At 37.1% G+C, this 15,747-nt stretch overlaps 2 protein-coding genes across 13 annotated transcripts; both read right to left on the bottom strand.

Annotated features, from left to right (window-relative positions):
- LOC103446410 (uncharacterized) lies at positions 1–7,972 on the bottom strand. Of its 12 annotated transcripts, none has more exons than XR_011571034.1 (9): positions 5,166–6,408; positions 4,721–4,784; positions 4,319–4,365; positions 3,705–3,825; positions 3,491–3,566; positions 3,247–3,311; positions 2,829–2,906; positions 2,322–2,435; positions 2,105–2,230 (listed from the first exon to the last, which is right to left on the bottom strand). XR_011571034.1 is itself a non-coding variant. In XM_070804706.1 (9 exons), the coding sequence occupies exons 5-9, from the start codon at positions 3,807–3,809 to the stop codon at positions 2,175–2,177; spliced, it is 429 nt and encodes a 142-aa protein (XP_070660807.1). In that variant the 5' UTR covers positions 3,810–3,825; positions 7,324–7,416; positions 7,516–7,540; positions 7,629–7,693; positions 7,794–7,963; the 3' UTR covers positions 2,105–2,174. The 12 variants fall into 12 exon arrangements, 4 of the variants coding, with proteins under 4 accessions (XP_070660811.1, XP_070660807.1, XP_070660804.1 ...); XM_070804706.1 differs by lacking the exons at positions 3,247–3,311; positions 4,319–4,365; positions 4,721–4,784; positions 5,166–6,408 and adding exons at positions 7,324–7,416; positions 7,516–7,540; positions 7,629–7,693; positions 7,794–7,963; XR_011571037.1 differs by lacking the exons at positions 4,319–4,365; positions 4,721–4,784; positions 5,166–6,408 and adding exons at positions 7,324–7,693; positions 7,794–7,967 and having other exon boundaries at positions 3,491–3,559.
- A 302-nt stretch (positions 7,973–8,274) lies between these two features.
- On the bottom strand, positions 8,275–12,278 carry LOC103446400 (MLO-like protein 1). The gene is made up of 14 exons (XM_008385510.4): positions 11,856–12,278; positions 11,691–11,748; positions 11,371–11,600; positions 11,117–11,233; positions 10,927–10,987; positions 10,704–10,798; positions 10,414–10,488; positions 10,203–10,291; positions 9,920–9,969; positions 9,760–9,800; positions 9,395–9,604; positions 9,228–9,295; positions 9,050–9,110; positions 8,275–8,934 (listed from the first exon to the last, which is right to left on the bottom strand). The coding sequence occupies exons 1-14, from the start codon at positions 11,970–11,972 to the stop codon at positions 8,584–8,586; spliced, it is 1,623 nt and encodes a 540-aa protein (XP_008383732.1). The 5' UTR covers positions 11,973–12,278; the 3' UTR covers positions 8,275–8,583.
- Between the last annotated feature and the right edge of the window lie 3,469 nt (positions 12,279–15,747).

Below are 15,747 nucleotides of genomic sequence, written 5' to 3'. Positions count from 1 at the left end.
TTAGTGAAATCATCACTGATATTTGCAGAGTAAATTGGAAAGTTCTTGTGTTCGTATAATAATAATGAACGGCTTGTGATAAAAATGACTCTTACAGTCTGTCTTGTATAATCTTATCTTACTTGGAGAGGCATTCTGACAAATTCACTTCGACCAAAAAAAGGGTTCTTTGTTTATGCAGTCCTTGTTTACTTGGAGATGCATTCTTGCATCATGCATTGCATTTGCAAGTTCGTACTTACAATTTTGCAATATATCAGGATCAGACTTCAAATTTAAATCATGAAGAGAAAGGAGTGGATGACGGTCTAAGAAACTGTGAAGCAGGCCCAAGCAATAAACCTGAATGTGAAGATGTGAGTGACAAGGTAGGTCTTGAAATTGTTTTTATATTGTGCTTCCTACATGGACTTGAAGTTAGGATCTATCTAGGCCTGGTAGTGTGCTGTCTATCATGGCGTAGCAGATGTTAGGTAGCTTATGTTTACGACCTCATGCGTAAAGATCTTGTGGATCCATACCTTATTGCAGTTGTAATAGGCTAATAGCAGTTGTCTTCCCTTGTGTTCCTGGGGTTATATGTGGAGTGGTCTGTACTAAGGTTACCGTGGGAGTAAGGTCCTTAGGTTTGGTGTCTACAGGATGAGGACATATAACAAGGGACTTTATCTATTGTTTGAGACCCTTCTGCTCGTTTTTGTACGCTACACTCCAATGGTATGGGTTTTGCTTCCGCAGGAGGGAGATAATGACACCGAAAATGACTGATGCTGAGCTGATAAAGTGCTTAAACAAGCAGGCACGAGGTGCCATAACAGCAGCGCGTGGAGGCCGGAAGAGTCTTTCCTCCAGAAATACCTACAAAGATAAGGGCGATAGATCCTCTTAACAATTCCCAAATCCAGAAACAATTCAGCAGCTGGAAGAATATATGAAGTCCCAGCACAAAATCCAAGATGTCCGTACAATCTGTGTGCCAAATCAATTAGATTTGCACGCCATGGAGGCTACCTGCATTCGTATGAATGAGAAGATTGTTTATGTTCATTAATCAATATTGAACATCGGCTTTGAAACTGGTTATGAAATTCAGCTTTGAAACTGGTTATGAAATTTCTTGCCAATGGAGGCTGCCTGCATTCGTATGAATGAGAAGATTGTTTATGTTCATTAATCAATATTGAACACCGGCTTTGAAACTGGTTATGAAATTTCTTGCCAGTATTTATATAGCAAGATCGTGCATAACGTATGTATATATTTGAATCTATGAAAATTGGGGCATGATTGAAAGTTAAATTTACAAGAAACACTAGATGACAAGTCAAATCTAGGTAAGTTATGGATAACAATTTAGGCTTTTACTGTTAAATAAATATTGGGACTGTCAAGGGCCAAGTCTTTTATTTTCACCTAAAATGAGCGATGCGTATTTATTTTTACAGAGATGAACAGTGCACACGTCCAAAGATTTCTAAAGTGCTTTATATGTGGCATTGTCGGTGGCAAACCTTCTTTCACATTGTACGTTTAATCCAATCGGTTTTTACCTATAAAAAGCTACTTTATGATGGCATTTTGATAGTTTTGAGAGGATGAAAGCTCAAGTAATGTAAATTCTTATTTTTTATCAGTAGTCACATCAACAACCGGAAGTAGAAAGAATTATTCTGAGAGTAAAAGGCTTAAACAAGAAGAATGTTTGTTTTTTATAAAGCATCATAAAAGAATGAAAAAAATGACACTCAACTAATAAAACAAAAAAACTTTAAAGCTTTGCAAGCTTACCTTTTTTTTTTTATTTAAATTTCTTTTGTAATCCAGTTTCTTTGTACTTGTATTTATGTTTAAAGCTTTGCTACATTGCCTGTAGTATCCATTTTCTTTAAGAATTTTTTTTTAAAGCACTTCAGAAGCATGCAAATTAGCCCGACTAGCAAGAAAGTTTGCCTGACCAGGTCTAATCTATGTGAGAATTGCATACTAAGTTAAGCCAAGAGTTAACCAATTTGTAGTTATCACTAGAAAGTTTTGCATGCGCGTTGCTGTGGGATTAAAAATTGTAAGAAAAATCATGTTTCAAAGATGTAAAGACTACACCATAGAAGATTAAAACTACTTATATTGAAAATGTTGGGAAGTTTTCAGAATAACAAAAATATGACAAAAGTTGCTTATACTGCACCACTATAAGTTTTCCTCTGGTAGTGTTGATTGTCAAGGAAGCATCCTAGGCAAGGGAAAAAAATTGAAAAATATGAAATAAATTTATATGACAATAGAATTACATCATAAACAAAATAAGGATAAAGTATGGTTACCTAGTGTTTTTATGCATGGAAAGGAATGCGGCTTTGCATGAATTGGAGATGACCTTTTTCCGGCAATTTTATAGCACCTTATCAAACTTTTGTGCGTTTGCTTTGTTTCAGCATCTTAAATGTATAACAAAGATTGAAAAAGATAAATGTATATTAGATAAAAGCTGGATAAAACATAGGAAAAAATATTGTTTAGTAGGGTGCTACCGCAAAGTTATATTCCTGTCCATCAATTAGGGTAGCAAAAGTTGTAAACTGAGATTTCAATTTAAGCATTCTATATCACTGTGCATCATTCCTTTCCTAGTTTCTTTTAGGTCAATCTAAACCAATCAAAACAAATTATATATTAAATATGGTTTATTATCTCTCTTTGGAATTAAAAAAATATGGTGTTATGCTAAATTCAATGAGAAAAAGAAACGAAAATGTTGAAGTTTATGATAGAAATTCAATTAGCAAAGCCAAGCCAGTGATTGTATGCATTTATAAATTAGATGTACTCACAGATAAATAATGATCTTGGTATTTGCAAATGTGCGTATGCTGATCTTGAAGTAGAACTTGTAGTATTAGTCATGAAACCTGTAAATTACCAACAATTTGTTAGGGAAATATTATTTTGTTTCTTCTGTTAATCCAGATGAGGCAAACACATGCATAGGTTTAACAAATCAAAGACAAATCTACCTCATATTAGATCAAGGTTTAAAACTAAAACATGTCAAAAGTTTTGTGTCTTTGAAGAAAACCAAAGAGTTTTATGGACCATGAAAAAAGATTTTACACGATTGGATATCACAACCAGTTAGGACAATAGTGATACAGAATTTGCACAACATTGAGTGGCATATCAAAAGAAAGACAACATCGAAACCAACAAAATAATGTTCCATAGCAAGAACAACATATCCTAGTATCCTACCTAATCAACGCACATGGCTCGCTCTTCGAAAGGTGAGAATCTCTTGCCATTTTGGTGAGTTGAAGCTACAATAGTTGCTCAGAGCATAACAATTTCGATTACTTAAAAATTAAAACGTAGTAATAATGTATTAATAAGTAGTCAATCATAAACTTGAGAACTTTGTGGCACATGTTTGGTTGCTGAGAAAAAAAAAAGGAAAATCTGAACAATCAACTAAAACTGACAAAGAAAGCTATCTAACCAATTTGAATCGGGATTCGGGCACTCATTTCTGAAGCGATTAATGAGAATCTCCAAAGACCGTCCATTGCTAAGATCTTCAACCATAGCTCAAGTTAATTTTGGACACCCAAATAAATTAACGAAAAATAGGAAATGGAAAATTAGAAATTAGTGTCTACTCAAAGAAATTGAATTCTGTTTTCAAAATTTGGATAAAATTGGAATTATCTAACCTCTGATTTTTCTTGGTAGGGCGTGCCTGTAAGCTTCATCTCAAGTTCCTCCCCTCCATAATGCATGCGTTTTGTAAAATGGAAGTTTTGAAAATAATATGGCATTGGACATATTTATAAGCTGCTAAACCAAACTGTTACGGTTTCGTTCAAATGAACACAAATTGAAAATAAAAACTCATATATAGTTGTTGTAGAATGTACAACCATAAAGTCTAAGATAACCTAGAATTTGAATACTGAAATCTTCAATTTTCTCAGACTTTGGCAGATTTTCCATCACTGATTTCAATAACCCCAAATTATTATTATTTTTTAATATAAAGGGTAAATATGTATATTTAATAACTCTGCAATAATAAAAAAAAAATTAACTATTTATTGATCCTTATTCATAAATCTGAAAGATAAAAAAAAACATAAATATGTACTAATCTTAGAACTTGAAAAAACGGAAAGAATTAAAAGGTGGTGATTGTAAATATTGCAGCTTTATTACCATGAACCTAAAGCATTAGACAAAAACACAACTTAGCAAAAGACCGAAACTCGAAGGTATACAAAGATTTAACAAATGAATATCAAGAGCTCTTTTAGCTGAATAACCAAGCAACCTCAATAAATTCTTATAGTGGACATGGCCAATTGCTTCCATGGTTGGCTGGTTTGGTATTGCTATGCTTTTAAAAAAAGCTGCTGTGAGAATAAGCGGCTGTGCTGTGAGAATAAGCGGCTGTGAAATAAAGCCAGTAGAGTGTTTGGTAAACTTTTTTGTGAAAGTGCTTTTGGAAAAAAAAGCAGGATGATAGTGTGTCTTTTCATTAAAGGAGCAATGTAGCTTCGTGTGCTTTGAAAAAACAGGCTTTTTTTCAAAGCAGCAAATAGCAGCTTCAGCTTTTCCTTTGATTTTCAGCTTATTCTCACAGCAGCTTCCAAAATAAGCCTTTTTTTTTCAGTTTACCAAACACAAAAATGACCCTCAGCTTTTTTTCACAGTGGCTTTTTTTTTAAATCACCTCAATCCCAAACGGGGCCTTAATACGCTGAACTCCAGCACAATTTCTAATGGTAGAGTTAGACCTAGTTTGGGAGTGAGGTGCTTAAAAAAAAACACACATGAAAAAAAGCTGTGAGGGTTTTAGGTGTTTGGTAAACTGAAAAAAAAGAGCTTATTTTGGAAGCTGTTGTGAGAATAAGCTGAAATCAAAGGAAAAAGCTGAAGCTGCTATTTGCAGCTTTGGAAAACTGGTTTTTTTTCAAAGCACATGAAGCTATAGTGCTTCTTTAATGAAAAGACCCACTATTAGACTGCTTTTTTTTTCTTTCCAAAAACACTTTTACAAAAAAGTTTACCAAACACTTTGCTGATTTATTTCACAGCCGCTTATTCTCACAGCACAACCGCTTATTCTCACAGCAGCTTTTTTTCAAAGCACATCAATACCAAACCAGCCCTTAGGCTGCTTAGCTTCAATATCACTGCATTATTAAGCATCCAAATATGGTAATAGTCATGTCTACATTTTTCCTCATATCGACTACTTGTACATTCACATGGTGTTGAGAGAATAACCTTGAAAATAAAGCATTACATATACACAAAATATGTTCAGTAATAAAAGCAATAAGAAACTAATGTAGTTTTCATGAAACTATTGTAATTTTTAGTTTCTAACTTATTCATTTGATCAATATCATCCGAATCAGTGTAATTTCGTCAAATTCTAATCCATAGGTTACTTGTGTGCCTAAAAACTGATCGACTGTAACATCCCACATCGTCCAGGGGAGTGATCCTTAAATGTATATTCTCATCCCTACCTAGCACGAGGCATTTTGGGAGCTCACTGACTTCGGGTTCAATCGGAACTCCGAAGTTAAGCGAGTAGCGCGCGAGAGCAATCCTATGATGGGTGACTCACTGGGAAGTTCTCATGTGAGTTCCTAGAAACAAAACCGTGAGGGCGTAGTCGGGGTCCAAAGCGGAAAATATCGTGCTACGGTGGTGGAGCGGGCCCAGGACGTAGACCCCGGACCGGATGTGACAAATGGTATCAGAGCCAAATCCTGACCGGAAGTGTGCCGACGAGGACGTCGGACCCTTAAGGGGGTGGATTGTAACATCCCACATCCCTCAAGGGAGTGATCCTTAAATGTATATTCTCATCCCTACCTAGCACGAGACCTTTTGGGAGCTCACTGGCTTTGGATTCAATCGAAACTCCGAAGTTAAGCGAGTAGCGCGCGAGAGCAATCCCATGATGGATGACCCACTGAGAAATTCTCGTGCGAGTTCCCAGAAACAAAATCATGAGGGCGTAATCGGGGCCCAAAACGGACAATATCGTGCTACGGTGGTGGAGCGAACCCGGAACGTGGTGGACCTCGGGCCGGGATGTGACATCGATTCTTGACAGCAGCACATAAAAAATAGGGTAAAAGACTGTTTACCACCCTCATGTTTCGTGGTTTTCAACATTTAGTACATCAAGTTTTTTTCGTCCCAGAGTCATACCTAAAGTGTAAATTTTGGGACAGTCTCATACATCTGTTAGTCAAATTGTTAGTTCTCCCGTTAAGTGATGACGTGGCGCCCTGATTGGACGCCACGTGTCATTAAAAAAAATTTATTTAAATAAAAATAATATTAAAAAATATTTAAATAAATATTTAAATAATAAAATTTTTTTTTCCTTCTTCTCTTCTTCTTCTTCTTCTGGGTTCGGTTCTCTCTCTTTTTTTTTTTTTTTCTTCTTCCTCCTCCTCCTTCTTCTTCTTATTCCTTCTCCTTCCTCCTCATTCTTCTTCTCCTTCTTCTTCTTCCTTCTTAAGAAGGAAGGAGGATAAGGAAAAAAACAGAAAAAAAAAAAAAACCGAACCCAGAAAAGAAGAGGAAGAAGAAGGAGAGAAGAAGAATGAGGAGGAAGGAGAAGGAAGAAGAAGAAGGAGAAGGAAGAAGGAGGAGGAAGGAGAAGGAAGAAGAAGAAGAAGGAGAAGGAGGAGGAAGAAGGAAAAAAAAAAAAAAAGAGAAACCGAACCCAGAAGAAGAAGAAGGAGAAGAAGAAGGAGGAGGAAAGACAAGGAAGAAGAAGGAGAAAGAGGAGGAAGAAGAAGAAGAAAAAAAAAAAAAAAGAGAAACCGAACCCAGAAGAAGAAGGAGGAGGAGTAAGGAGAAGGAAGAAGAAGGAGGAGGAGGAAGAAGGAAAAAAAAAAAAAAAAAAAAAAAGGAAACCGAACCCAGAAGAAGAAAAAGAAAAAAAAAAGAAGAGAAGAAGAAAAAAATATATTTTATTAATATTTTAATATTTAAATATTTTTTAATATTATTTTTATTTAAATAAATTTTTTATTTTTTTAATGACACGTGACGTCCAATCAGGGTGCTACGTCATCACTTAACGGGAGAACTAACAGTTTGACTAACAGATGTATGAGATTGTCCCAACATTTACATTTTAGGTATGACTCTGGAACGAAAAAAACTTGATGTACTAAATGTTGAAAATCACGAAACATGAGGGTGGTAAACAGTCTTTTACCCTAAAAAATACTTGGAAAAACGAAGTTGTGTGCCTAAAAGCTTCGTTTTAAATGACGGAGAAGAGCAGAGGAACTTTACCTTAGGTTTGGTGTTCAAGATAGCACGAAACCACAAAAAAAAAAACTATTCAATTTCTAAGACCAGAGCACAAAACCAAGCAAACACGGCCACCTGCAACAAAAACAACATAGTAAAACAGAGTTCTAGAGAGAAAAAAAAAACAGAGGACTTTAATTTTACAGCGATCAAGCAATCGATCTAGACGAAAACCTTAAACCTCGAAGACCAAGATTTCCTATAATGAAAAATCGAATTAGATGGAACAGCCACACACAAATCATTGAAAAAAAAATAAGAAGAGATTTGAAAGAAAAAATTCAGACCTTAATCAGAAGGGGTTTGCAAGGTTGTACACAAAAAAAACCCTAAAATTCGCACACCAATTTTCCTGAAACAAAAAAACCCAATCAGATTAAACAACCACATTGAAAACACAAATTTTCTTCCCAATCAAAGAAAAGACAAAAAAAAAAAATCCGAGAAACCACCTAAAACAGTGCAATCAGCCGGAAAAAGAAACTCTTCACACGACACATGATCGACGCAGAGAGAGAAGCAGGGAAACACAAAGGGTTGAAAAGCACATAAACAGAGAGGAAAGAAAGGGAGAAGCGACGTAAGAAAATGGAAGAGCCTTCGAGCACATTCCCCACCAAAAACGAAAAGGAACGGTGGAGAACTCTTCGAATCAGACTAACGTGTCAACATCGCTTAGAAGCAAACAGGCAACAGGCACGTGTAGCACGTATGATGAAGGGCAAAATAGACAATTTACTGCACAATCCCACTAAAGCTGAAAAATCATGAAGAAAATGAGGGACGAAACCGGAACGGCACTGTTAATAAACAGTACCAATCCCCTGAGTTTTAGTAGATATAGAATTTGGCAGACATAAAGAAAATATTTAAAGTCCTTTCTAAAACATTGCATTAAAAAAAATTAAAATAATAAAAAAAAAACCTAACATGGATCTTAACCTCATTCATGGCACGATCGTTTTTATTAAAAACTCAGTTTACTTATGGTGCGGTTTACATTCAAATAACATTACAATTCAACATTTAAGTTGGTATATGCCAACAGTGGCGCGCTTGATATAACAAATCACTTGTTTAGAAGACCCTCATGCCTACTTAAAGTGTTGCAAGCATTTTAAACTGATAAGAGTTAAAAACACTCGCAGGGAGAATTGTATCAACAACATCCACTTTGATAGCATAATGCAGTGTATGCTGCAGCATATGATCCAATCGCAATGCTTGATTTCTCCGGCAGGTTTATTGAAGTTTACTTTGCTGTATGAGTGGCTGTTGGGGCTCAATTTCTCCGGCAGTCACAGCCGCAGCCGCACCTGTAGAAGTAGTGTCATGACGTTGGAGAGAAGATCCCTCCTTGTTTCCAACTTTCAGTTTTTGAGCCAATTCAAGTGTCGCTGAAGCCTCTTTCTCTTTCTCTTTGAGACCTACACCTACACCTACTTGAGTAGAACCAGCACCAGCACCAGAACCAGAACCATTCGCATTAGCTGCGTTTCTCAACGCCTTATTCTTTTTGGCCGACCGAGCCCACCCAACAAGCCCCTCTTGTATATGTTCTTCAAATATAGCCTTCTTGAACGAACTTCCCATCTTGATTTCATTACAAGCAGTAGACATAAGATGGATAGAGCAACAAAGGAAGGAGTGCAATTGCAGCAATAACTCTTCTATGTGTGTGTGTGTGTTTGCCCGCAATGCAACTCACCTGTGTGACAATTGCGTAAAGTGGCAAGGTACTGTAACTGCAGACGAACTGAACGAATACTCTTGAGACATTGGCATTCGGACGAGAGAGAAGAAAGAAAACATGTTAGCAGGTTTATGAACATGTGTTGGAATACGAATATATCAAACATTTATAGTTAATGAACATGGTTTTATACCCAATTACAAGCCTTGGGATAACATAACCAAGTTCCCCCATCATGCAGGAATGAAATTTATACTGAACCTGCAAGAGATTGAAGCACCAAATGTGAAATATGAGAAAGTAATCTACTAGCACTCGCATTTTGACCTTCAATTTGATGATTTTGAAGAAAAATGTTACCAATATCCAGAAGAAAAATGCGAGTTCAAACGAATTTTGGAACAAGATGATATGAACGAGTAAGAGAACGAGTCTGGGCCGGTGGAACCAAAAATGATCATCTGAAGGCTGAACAACCAAGTCACCTTCGATTGCAATGTGTTTCTCAGCAACCTCATGGGCCAGTTGACTTATTACATGCTCCAACTTGGTCCCAACCGCAAGTAAAAGCTGCACACCAATTCATAGACAATCAATAAAATTAAGAAATAATCACAACAGATGAAACAACCTTAGATTAAGTTACCTGCTTAGCCTGTAGATTTGGGGAGACAAAACGAGAACTAGTGCATTAATTTTACGAAGTATAAATTTGTCAAACTTACGATGAATGGAATGAATGCTATCCAGAAATAGGCATGCCAACCTGCATACAATTAAACATCACAAGTATGTGTGAGGTGTCGGTAATGATCTTCATGCGATGCAGCAGGTTCAAATTCTTGCCAATAAAACTAATACAATCCCAAAATTGTAACAGCTTACCCGACACATTCAGCAACAAGAAGATGACCACAAAGATCCAAAGATACCAGCTGTCATTGCAAATAAAAACAAAAAGTTAATAGAATCCTCAAAGTAAGAATGCCTTGTGACAGCAGAGGGAACATTCCAAGGACGATATATTCCAATATAAAATCTCATGATCCTCCAAGTCCACGAGTATGGAAGTGAGCTAATTAAACAGCTAGCAAGAAGATGCAGCTAATGGAACTATGAACATGATACTTGTGAATCTATGATGTTATCGGTTGTAAGTGTAACTAACCTTATCCCAACGACTCTTTTAAAGTCTGCTTCAAGGGCACGAATCATGTACTTGTGGAAATTAAAATTTGGATTTGCCTTGCAATGGGTCTACAGAAGAAAGAATTACTCTGAATTTCGAAACAGCAAGTGTAATTTGTGTGGAAACATTCAAAATGTGCAATATCGAGCACCACAAAGAGAAAAGAAAATAATAAACGAAATCAACTTACGCTGATGAAGCCTAGTCGCATTGTCATATAATCTGTTTTGGTCACAGAGCCATAAAATTGCTTGAAAAATGCATGCTGAAAAAGAAGGGATCCCTTTAACTCAGAATTTGATATTATGATGTAGCACTAGCACTAGCAGGCAGATGCAGATGTAGACGCAGACGTAGAGAGAGTAAGTTGATGAAGCTTAGCTAATTAAAGGAAAAAGGATTGTCGATACCCTGGATGCGCATTTAATTTACTCCTCAAAAAAAGGAAAAAGGATTGTTCATATTGATATGATGACTCACCAACCAGCCAAGAATAGCTGAATTCTTTCCAATACCACGAAAGCGGCCCCTAATAAAATCATGATCGTGGACGTGGGTGAACTTCATTGTCAAAACTGCACACATAATATTTCATTAGTGAGGAACAATTATCCATCTGAATCCTGATCAGTGGTGTAAACATTACATTAACTGTGTTACTTGTTAGTTAACCAGCAGTACCAACAGTATGTATTAGTGTTACCTTCTTGTGGGTTGTACTCCTTTTTGGTGATAGAATCCTCCCAAAGTTTCCATTGACGTATCTGCTCCATCGACAGTAATATAATTGATGGTATATCCGTAGAATGATTAGTGAATTAGATGGAGAACAGGAAGAAGACAATTAAGAATAAGAAATCAATTAAAGATGACAGTTAGTTAATTAATATTACCTTTGCTCCTCCAAAAAGAATGGTTAGAACACAGAAAGTCACATGCACCACAGCCAGCACAAAAATGAAGATGTGAAGATGATGCAATGCCGTGGTGGATAACAGAGGGACCTTCCCCTGGAAAAGAATTAGTTAGATTAATTAGATATACATACATATATTATAGAGTCGGTTAGATTGGTTGAGTTTTGATTGTCATGTCAAATCATCAGGTGGAACAACTCCAACATGTGAAAGTAGAGGTAGCTAGGTACCTCTGAACAGGAGCCGGACGTGGTGGAAGCAGAGTCTTCAGCAAGAAGACGACGGGCAGCACTGCTCCAGGGAAAGAACACGGTCTGGAAATGGGCACTGGTACTAGTACTGGTGGTCTCTTTCTTGCAAGGCAGCCATTGACCGGCCTGTTTTTCGGTTATACAGATTTTGGCTATACGTCCTTGGAACACCGTCAGCAGCAGTGATATAAACCCCAAAAGCATCAACTCTGCATGCATGGCGCACCACCAATTGGATTCATCATATAAATAATTCAATAGTATCGATTCATGAATGAATAAAATGGAATTTGACCGACCTTCTTTGATCTTCTGCAAGGCCTGAAAGAGAGGTTTCTGGTTGTGTTTCTTGAGATACTGAAGCAAGCAAACAATCAAGGAGGGTTAACTTGATTAGTTGTAGTCTCTTCTCTTATTCAAAATTGACATCATTGCTACTGATGGATAGGATTGGATTGGCTTGCCTTGCCAGTGTAGTGAAGGGTTCTCTCGAGGAAAAGTGATAGGATGACTATGACACTAGACACCAAAGCCACCACCCAAGTCGGAGTGTACTCCAAGGTTGTTCCTCCTTCTGCCATGACGGATTGGAATGGATTGGATTACGTGCAGCCTGCTGGAGATCACAGCGGAATGGAATGCGTGCCGGCCGGCAGAGGCAGCCTACTACCTCTATACGCGGTTTGTCCTGTGGCGGCTATATCTGTCTGTTGACTGAGTAGTGCCGTGTCGTCCCATGAATTAAGCGCGTCGCATTAAAAATGGGATTGGTACTAATTAGTCCGTTAAATTATTATTAGGAACAATGTCCAATTCAAAGCCAGGGAGACTAGTCATTAAAAATATAAAATTTATAAAAGTAAGGTTAGGCTAGGCTTTAAGCCTGTAAGGATGGATGTAAGGCTGTAATCGTATTTACATGCGCAGAGTGAGAGTGACGATAAAGAGGAGAATAATTGAGGAATTAGGTTTTGGAAGCTGTTAAAGCAAAAAGCAGCTAGAGGTTTCGAATGCTATTAATTAGCAGATGATTAATTCCCTTTTGGCCTACCTGCTTCTCCGTTCTTTCTTGTGAATTGCGTTTCTAGAGAATATATTATAAGTGATGATAAACTCACTGCACTGTCTTATTTTTCAATCTACATTTTAATACTAATGTTATCCTTTGTAAAATGACATCTAAGACCAAAGAAAAAAAAAAAAAAAAAAACCCATTGGCAGGTACGTTCTTCAAGGCTTGTCTATCTACAATCCATATATAGATTGAGTTCGATTCAAACAAAACAAAATCCAACCACTTTGTAGATGAAGTGGTAGAGGTTCGAGTCGATATTGTGAAACCCCTCTCAAATTTAGGGTATTTTCATATTGTTGTACTTTTGAAATTACTTTTTTACCCTTGAGTTGACATTGTTGACCGTCTCGTTGAAACGCGTAGGTTTAATTTAATTAAGTTATTCTTGTCGTACTCATCGGCACAAACGCGTAGGTGCGAACGGTTTCAAATTCGGATTTATAACGAAAATTCTACGTTCGAACATCGAATGTTTTTCGGATATTTTCATGTTTCGTCTTTAGTGACCTTGTTTTGTGAGCCACTAGGGCCCACATGTTTCCTTCTTTTTTCCCTTCCCCGTGACTCTTCTCATTCTTTCTGAAAAGCAACTCACTCCCTCTCTCTCATAACACTCTCACTTCTGTCCTTCTCGCATATATCTCTCTTTCACTATTCTCTCATTCTTGAGGACCAACACACTCACCCACCCACTCATCACGACGGCAACACCCCTACTAGTGTCGACCTTCTCCATCCCCCTCTCTGAAGCATAGAGAACCCAACAAACCTCTCCGGCGAGGTCCGACGGCTTCGAGCCCATTTCCTGACCACTTCCAGGCCACGATTGGACTTGAAAAAGGTATAATCTTAATCTACGTTCTTTAAGCTTCATTTTGGTGGGTGGATCGAGTCCTATGTTTGTGTATCAGAGTTGAACGGAGCTCGGAAGGCTCCGGCTTCCTCTTCGCGAAATTGGCCTGAAAGCTGGGTTGACCCAACTCGGTAACCCTAAACCCGGGTCTTTAGGCTGTGCAAACCTGGGCCTTCGGCCCACTAAACCTAGCCCAAGTCCAATAGCCCTAAAGCCCAAACCCAAGGCTTTTGGTCCTATCTGAACCCAAACCCATTGAACCTTTGGCCCAACCCATGTGGAACCAACCCAAATCCCATGCCACGTGTGAGCCTATGTGTAGGGGCGCATGGGTGCCTGCTTATGTTGGTGCGTGGAGCACACACGCCTCCACTAGAGGCACTGTGCTCTGTCATCCACTGTCGGCGGCGCCGATAACTTTTTAGGCAACCCATCTCAGCGTGTTGCCATTAGGGGAGGGGTACCTGAGGTACCCTTATGTTTTTCAACATCCTAAATCCATTTATGATGTCCGTTTTTTGAAATTCAATCGTTATGGTAGAGATTTATTAATTGGACCCTTTATGTGCTTAGGTACGATTATTAACGGCGTTTTTGTCCCTCCTTGTTTGTACGGCTATTCGACGACGAAGTATCAGTGAGTGGACCCCTTCTAAAATGCATGTTTTTACTATTAGAGAATGCATACATGAAAAGCATGATTTAATGGTTATGTTTTATGAAATGTTTATGAGTAAATTAGATTTACACTTTATGAGATAACATGCTTTATTGAGAATATTTTGGAATACCATACCTTATCGATTTTTACGTTCTTTGTAGTATATATGATTGATAACTATATACTATGAAGAGGTTTTAAGATATGATGTTTGAGCTACTGAGCTCCGTTGAGACATATGTATTATGTTTGGAAATATTATATTCAATGATTTTTGTGCTTCTTTGATGGTCACTGTTCTGCCTACGAGAGATGGTATTTATATTGGCTTCGGCTGTAAGATACTGATATATGATACCACTATTAAGCACACTATATGATATATGTTTTTCGAAAACCTATTACATATTATATTATTGAGTTTTCATAAAATTTGGGGATTAGTACGTTGTTGAATAACTATGTTAGTATTACTTATATATCAACTTCGTCCAATCATGTTTGTTTTGCACCCCCTCAGGACCTAGGAACGAGGCATTCCCCTACTAGTGATATCGTGTCATCCTCTTTGCTTTTGACATCACTTGTAATAGCACTTTCTGTCACACATTTCACTTGTATTCTGAATTAGATGTATACTCTGAACATGTCATGCATTATCACTATCATTTTATGGTCGAATGAATATTATTATATTATTTTGGTAAGGTTTGTATTAGAATATTACATTATATAGTTCGTGCGAAATTTATATGCATGTTTCACATGTTCTCGACATATGCATTCACAAAATGGCTTGCGTCACCCTCGGGTGTCGGCCAGCATGTGGCCATCCCGCTGTCCCCTGGACATCGGGATCAGGGCGTGTCAGATATGGTAGCGGCAGTTGCAGTGGGAGGCGCCGATGAAGTGGAAGACAATGTTCTTAGTGTGGATGGTGTGCTGGAGGACGAAGAAGACGCATGAATTGTGTAAAATGTAATTTACGCAATAATTTTTTTTTGAGTACATTGATATTTTTACACTATAGGGAGGCGAAGTTCGGCTAAACCACACAATGGGCAACCTAATTTGGTATCGAAATTGCCATCCACGAGATTCGAACCTAAGACTTTTCACTTCCAAGTGAAGAGGAATATCACCAGACTGCAGTACTGAGTGGCTTTATGCAATACAAATTAAAAAAAAAATTGAATATTCTAGAGGTTATTTTAGGAATAATAGAGGTGAAAAACTAACATTTTAATTTTTTAACTTATTGTGGTGGGTGGAGAAATAAGACATTGGGATGAGTATAGTAGCACTTTATATTATAGGAAAGAGAAATTGCCAAAACTGAACCATTTTCTTAGTAAAAAGGCTTAACCAAACTTTTTCTTAATAAAAAACCACTTAATAATTTTATTTAATGAAAAAAAACATAAATTTAATAAAAAAATGAAAGTTTAATGTAAAGAAAAATAAACTACGTATTAATAAAACACTCAACCAAAATTCTATGAAATTATCAGTATAATTATATAACGCTCTAATTAAAACTGAACATAAATAAGTAATATGGACATAAATATAATTTCACACAACCAAATTTTGTTGTTCTTTTTCAAAGCCTCACCTAAATGTAATCCTAAAATATCTCTAATTAAAAAAAAAATCTTTTCACTCTCACATTCTCTATCACTCTCTTCCTATCTTGTTCTACTTCAAAAAATAAAAATAAAAATTTTTCACACACTTTGTGTGTGCCCATTATAAAGAAAAACAACC

The sequence above is a fragment of the Malus domestica genome, chromosome 02 (genome assembly GCF_042453785.1).
Source record: "Malus domestica chromosome 02, GDT2T_hap1".
In the NCBI taxonomy this organism is placed as follows: Eukaryota; Viridiplantae; Streptophyta; class Magnoliopsida; order Rosales; family Rosaceae; genus Malus; species Malus domestica.
Note: the sequence above shows the minus strand (reverse complement) of the source record. Positions and strands in the feature narration are given on the sequence as shown.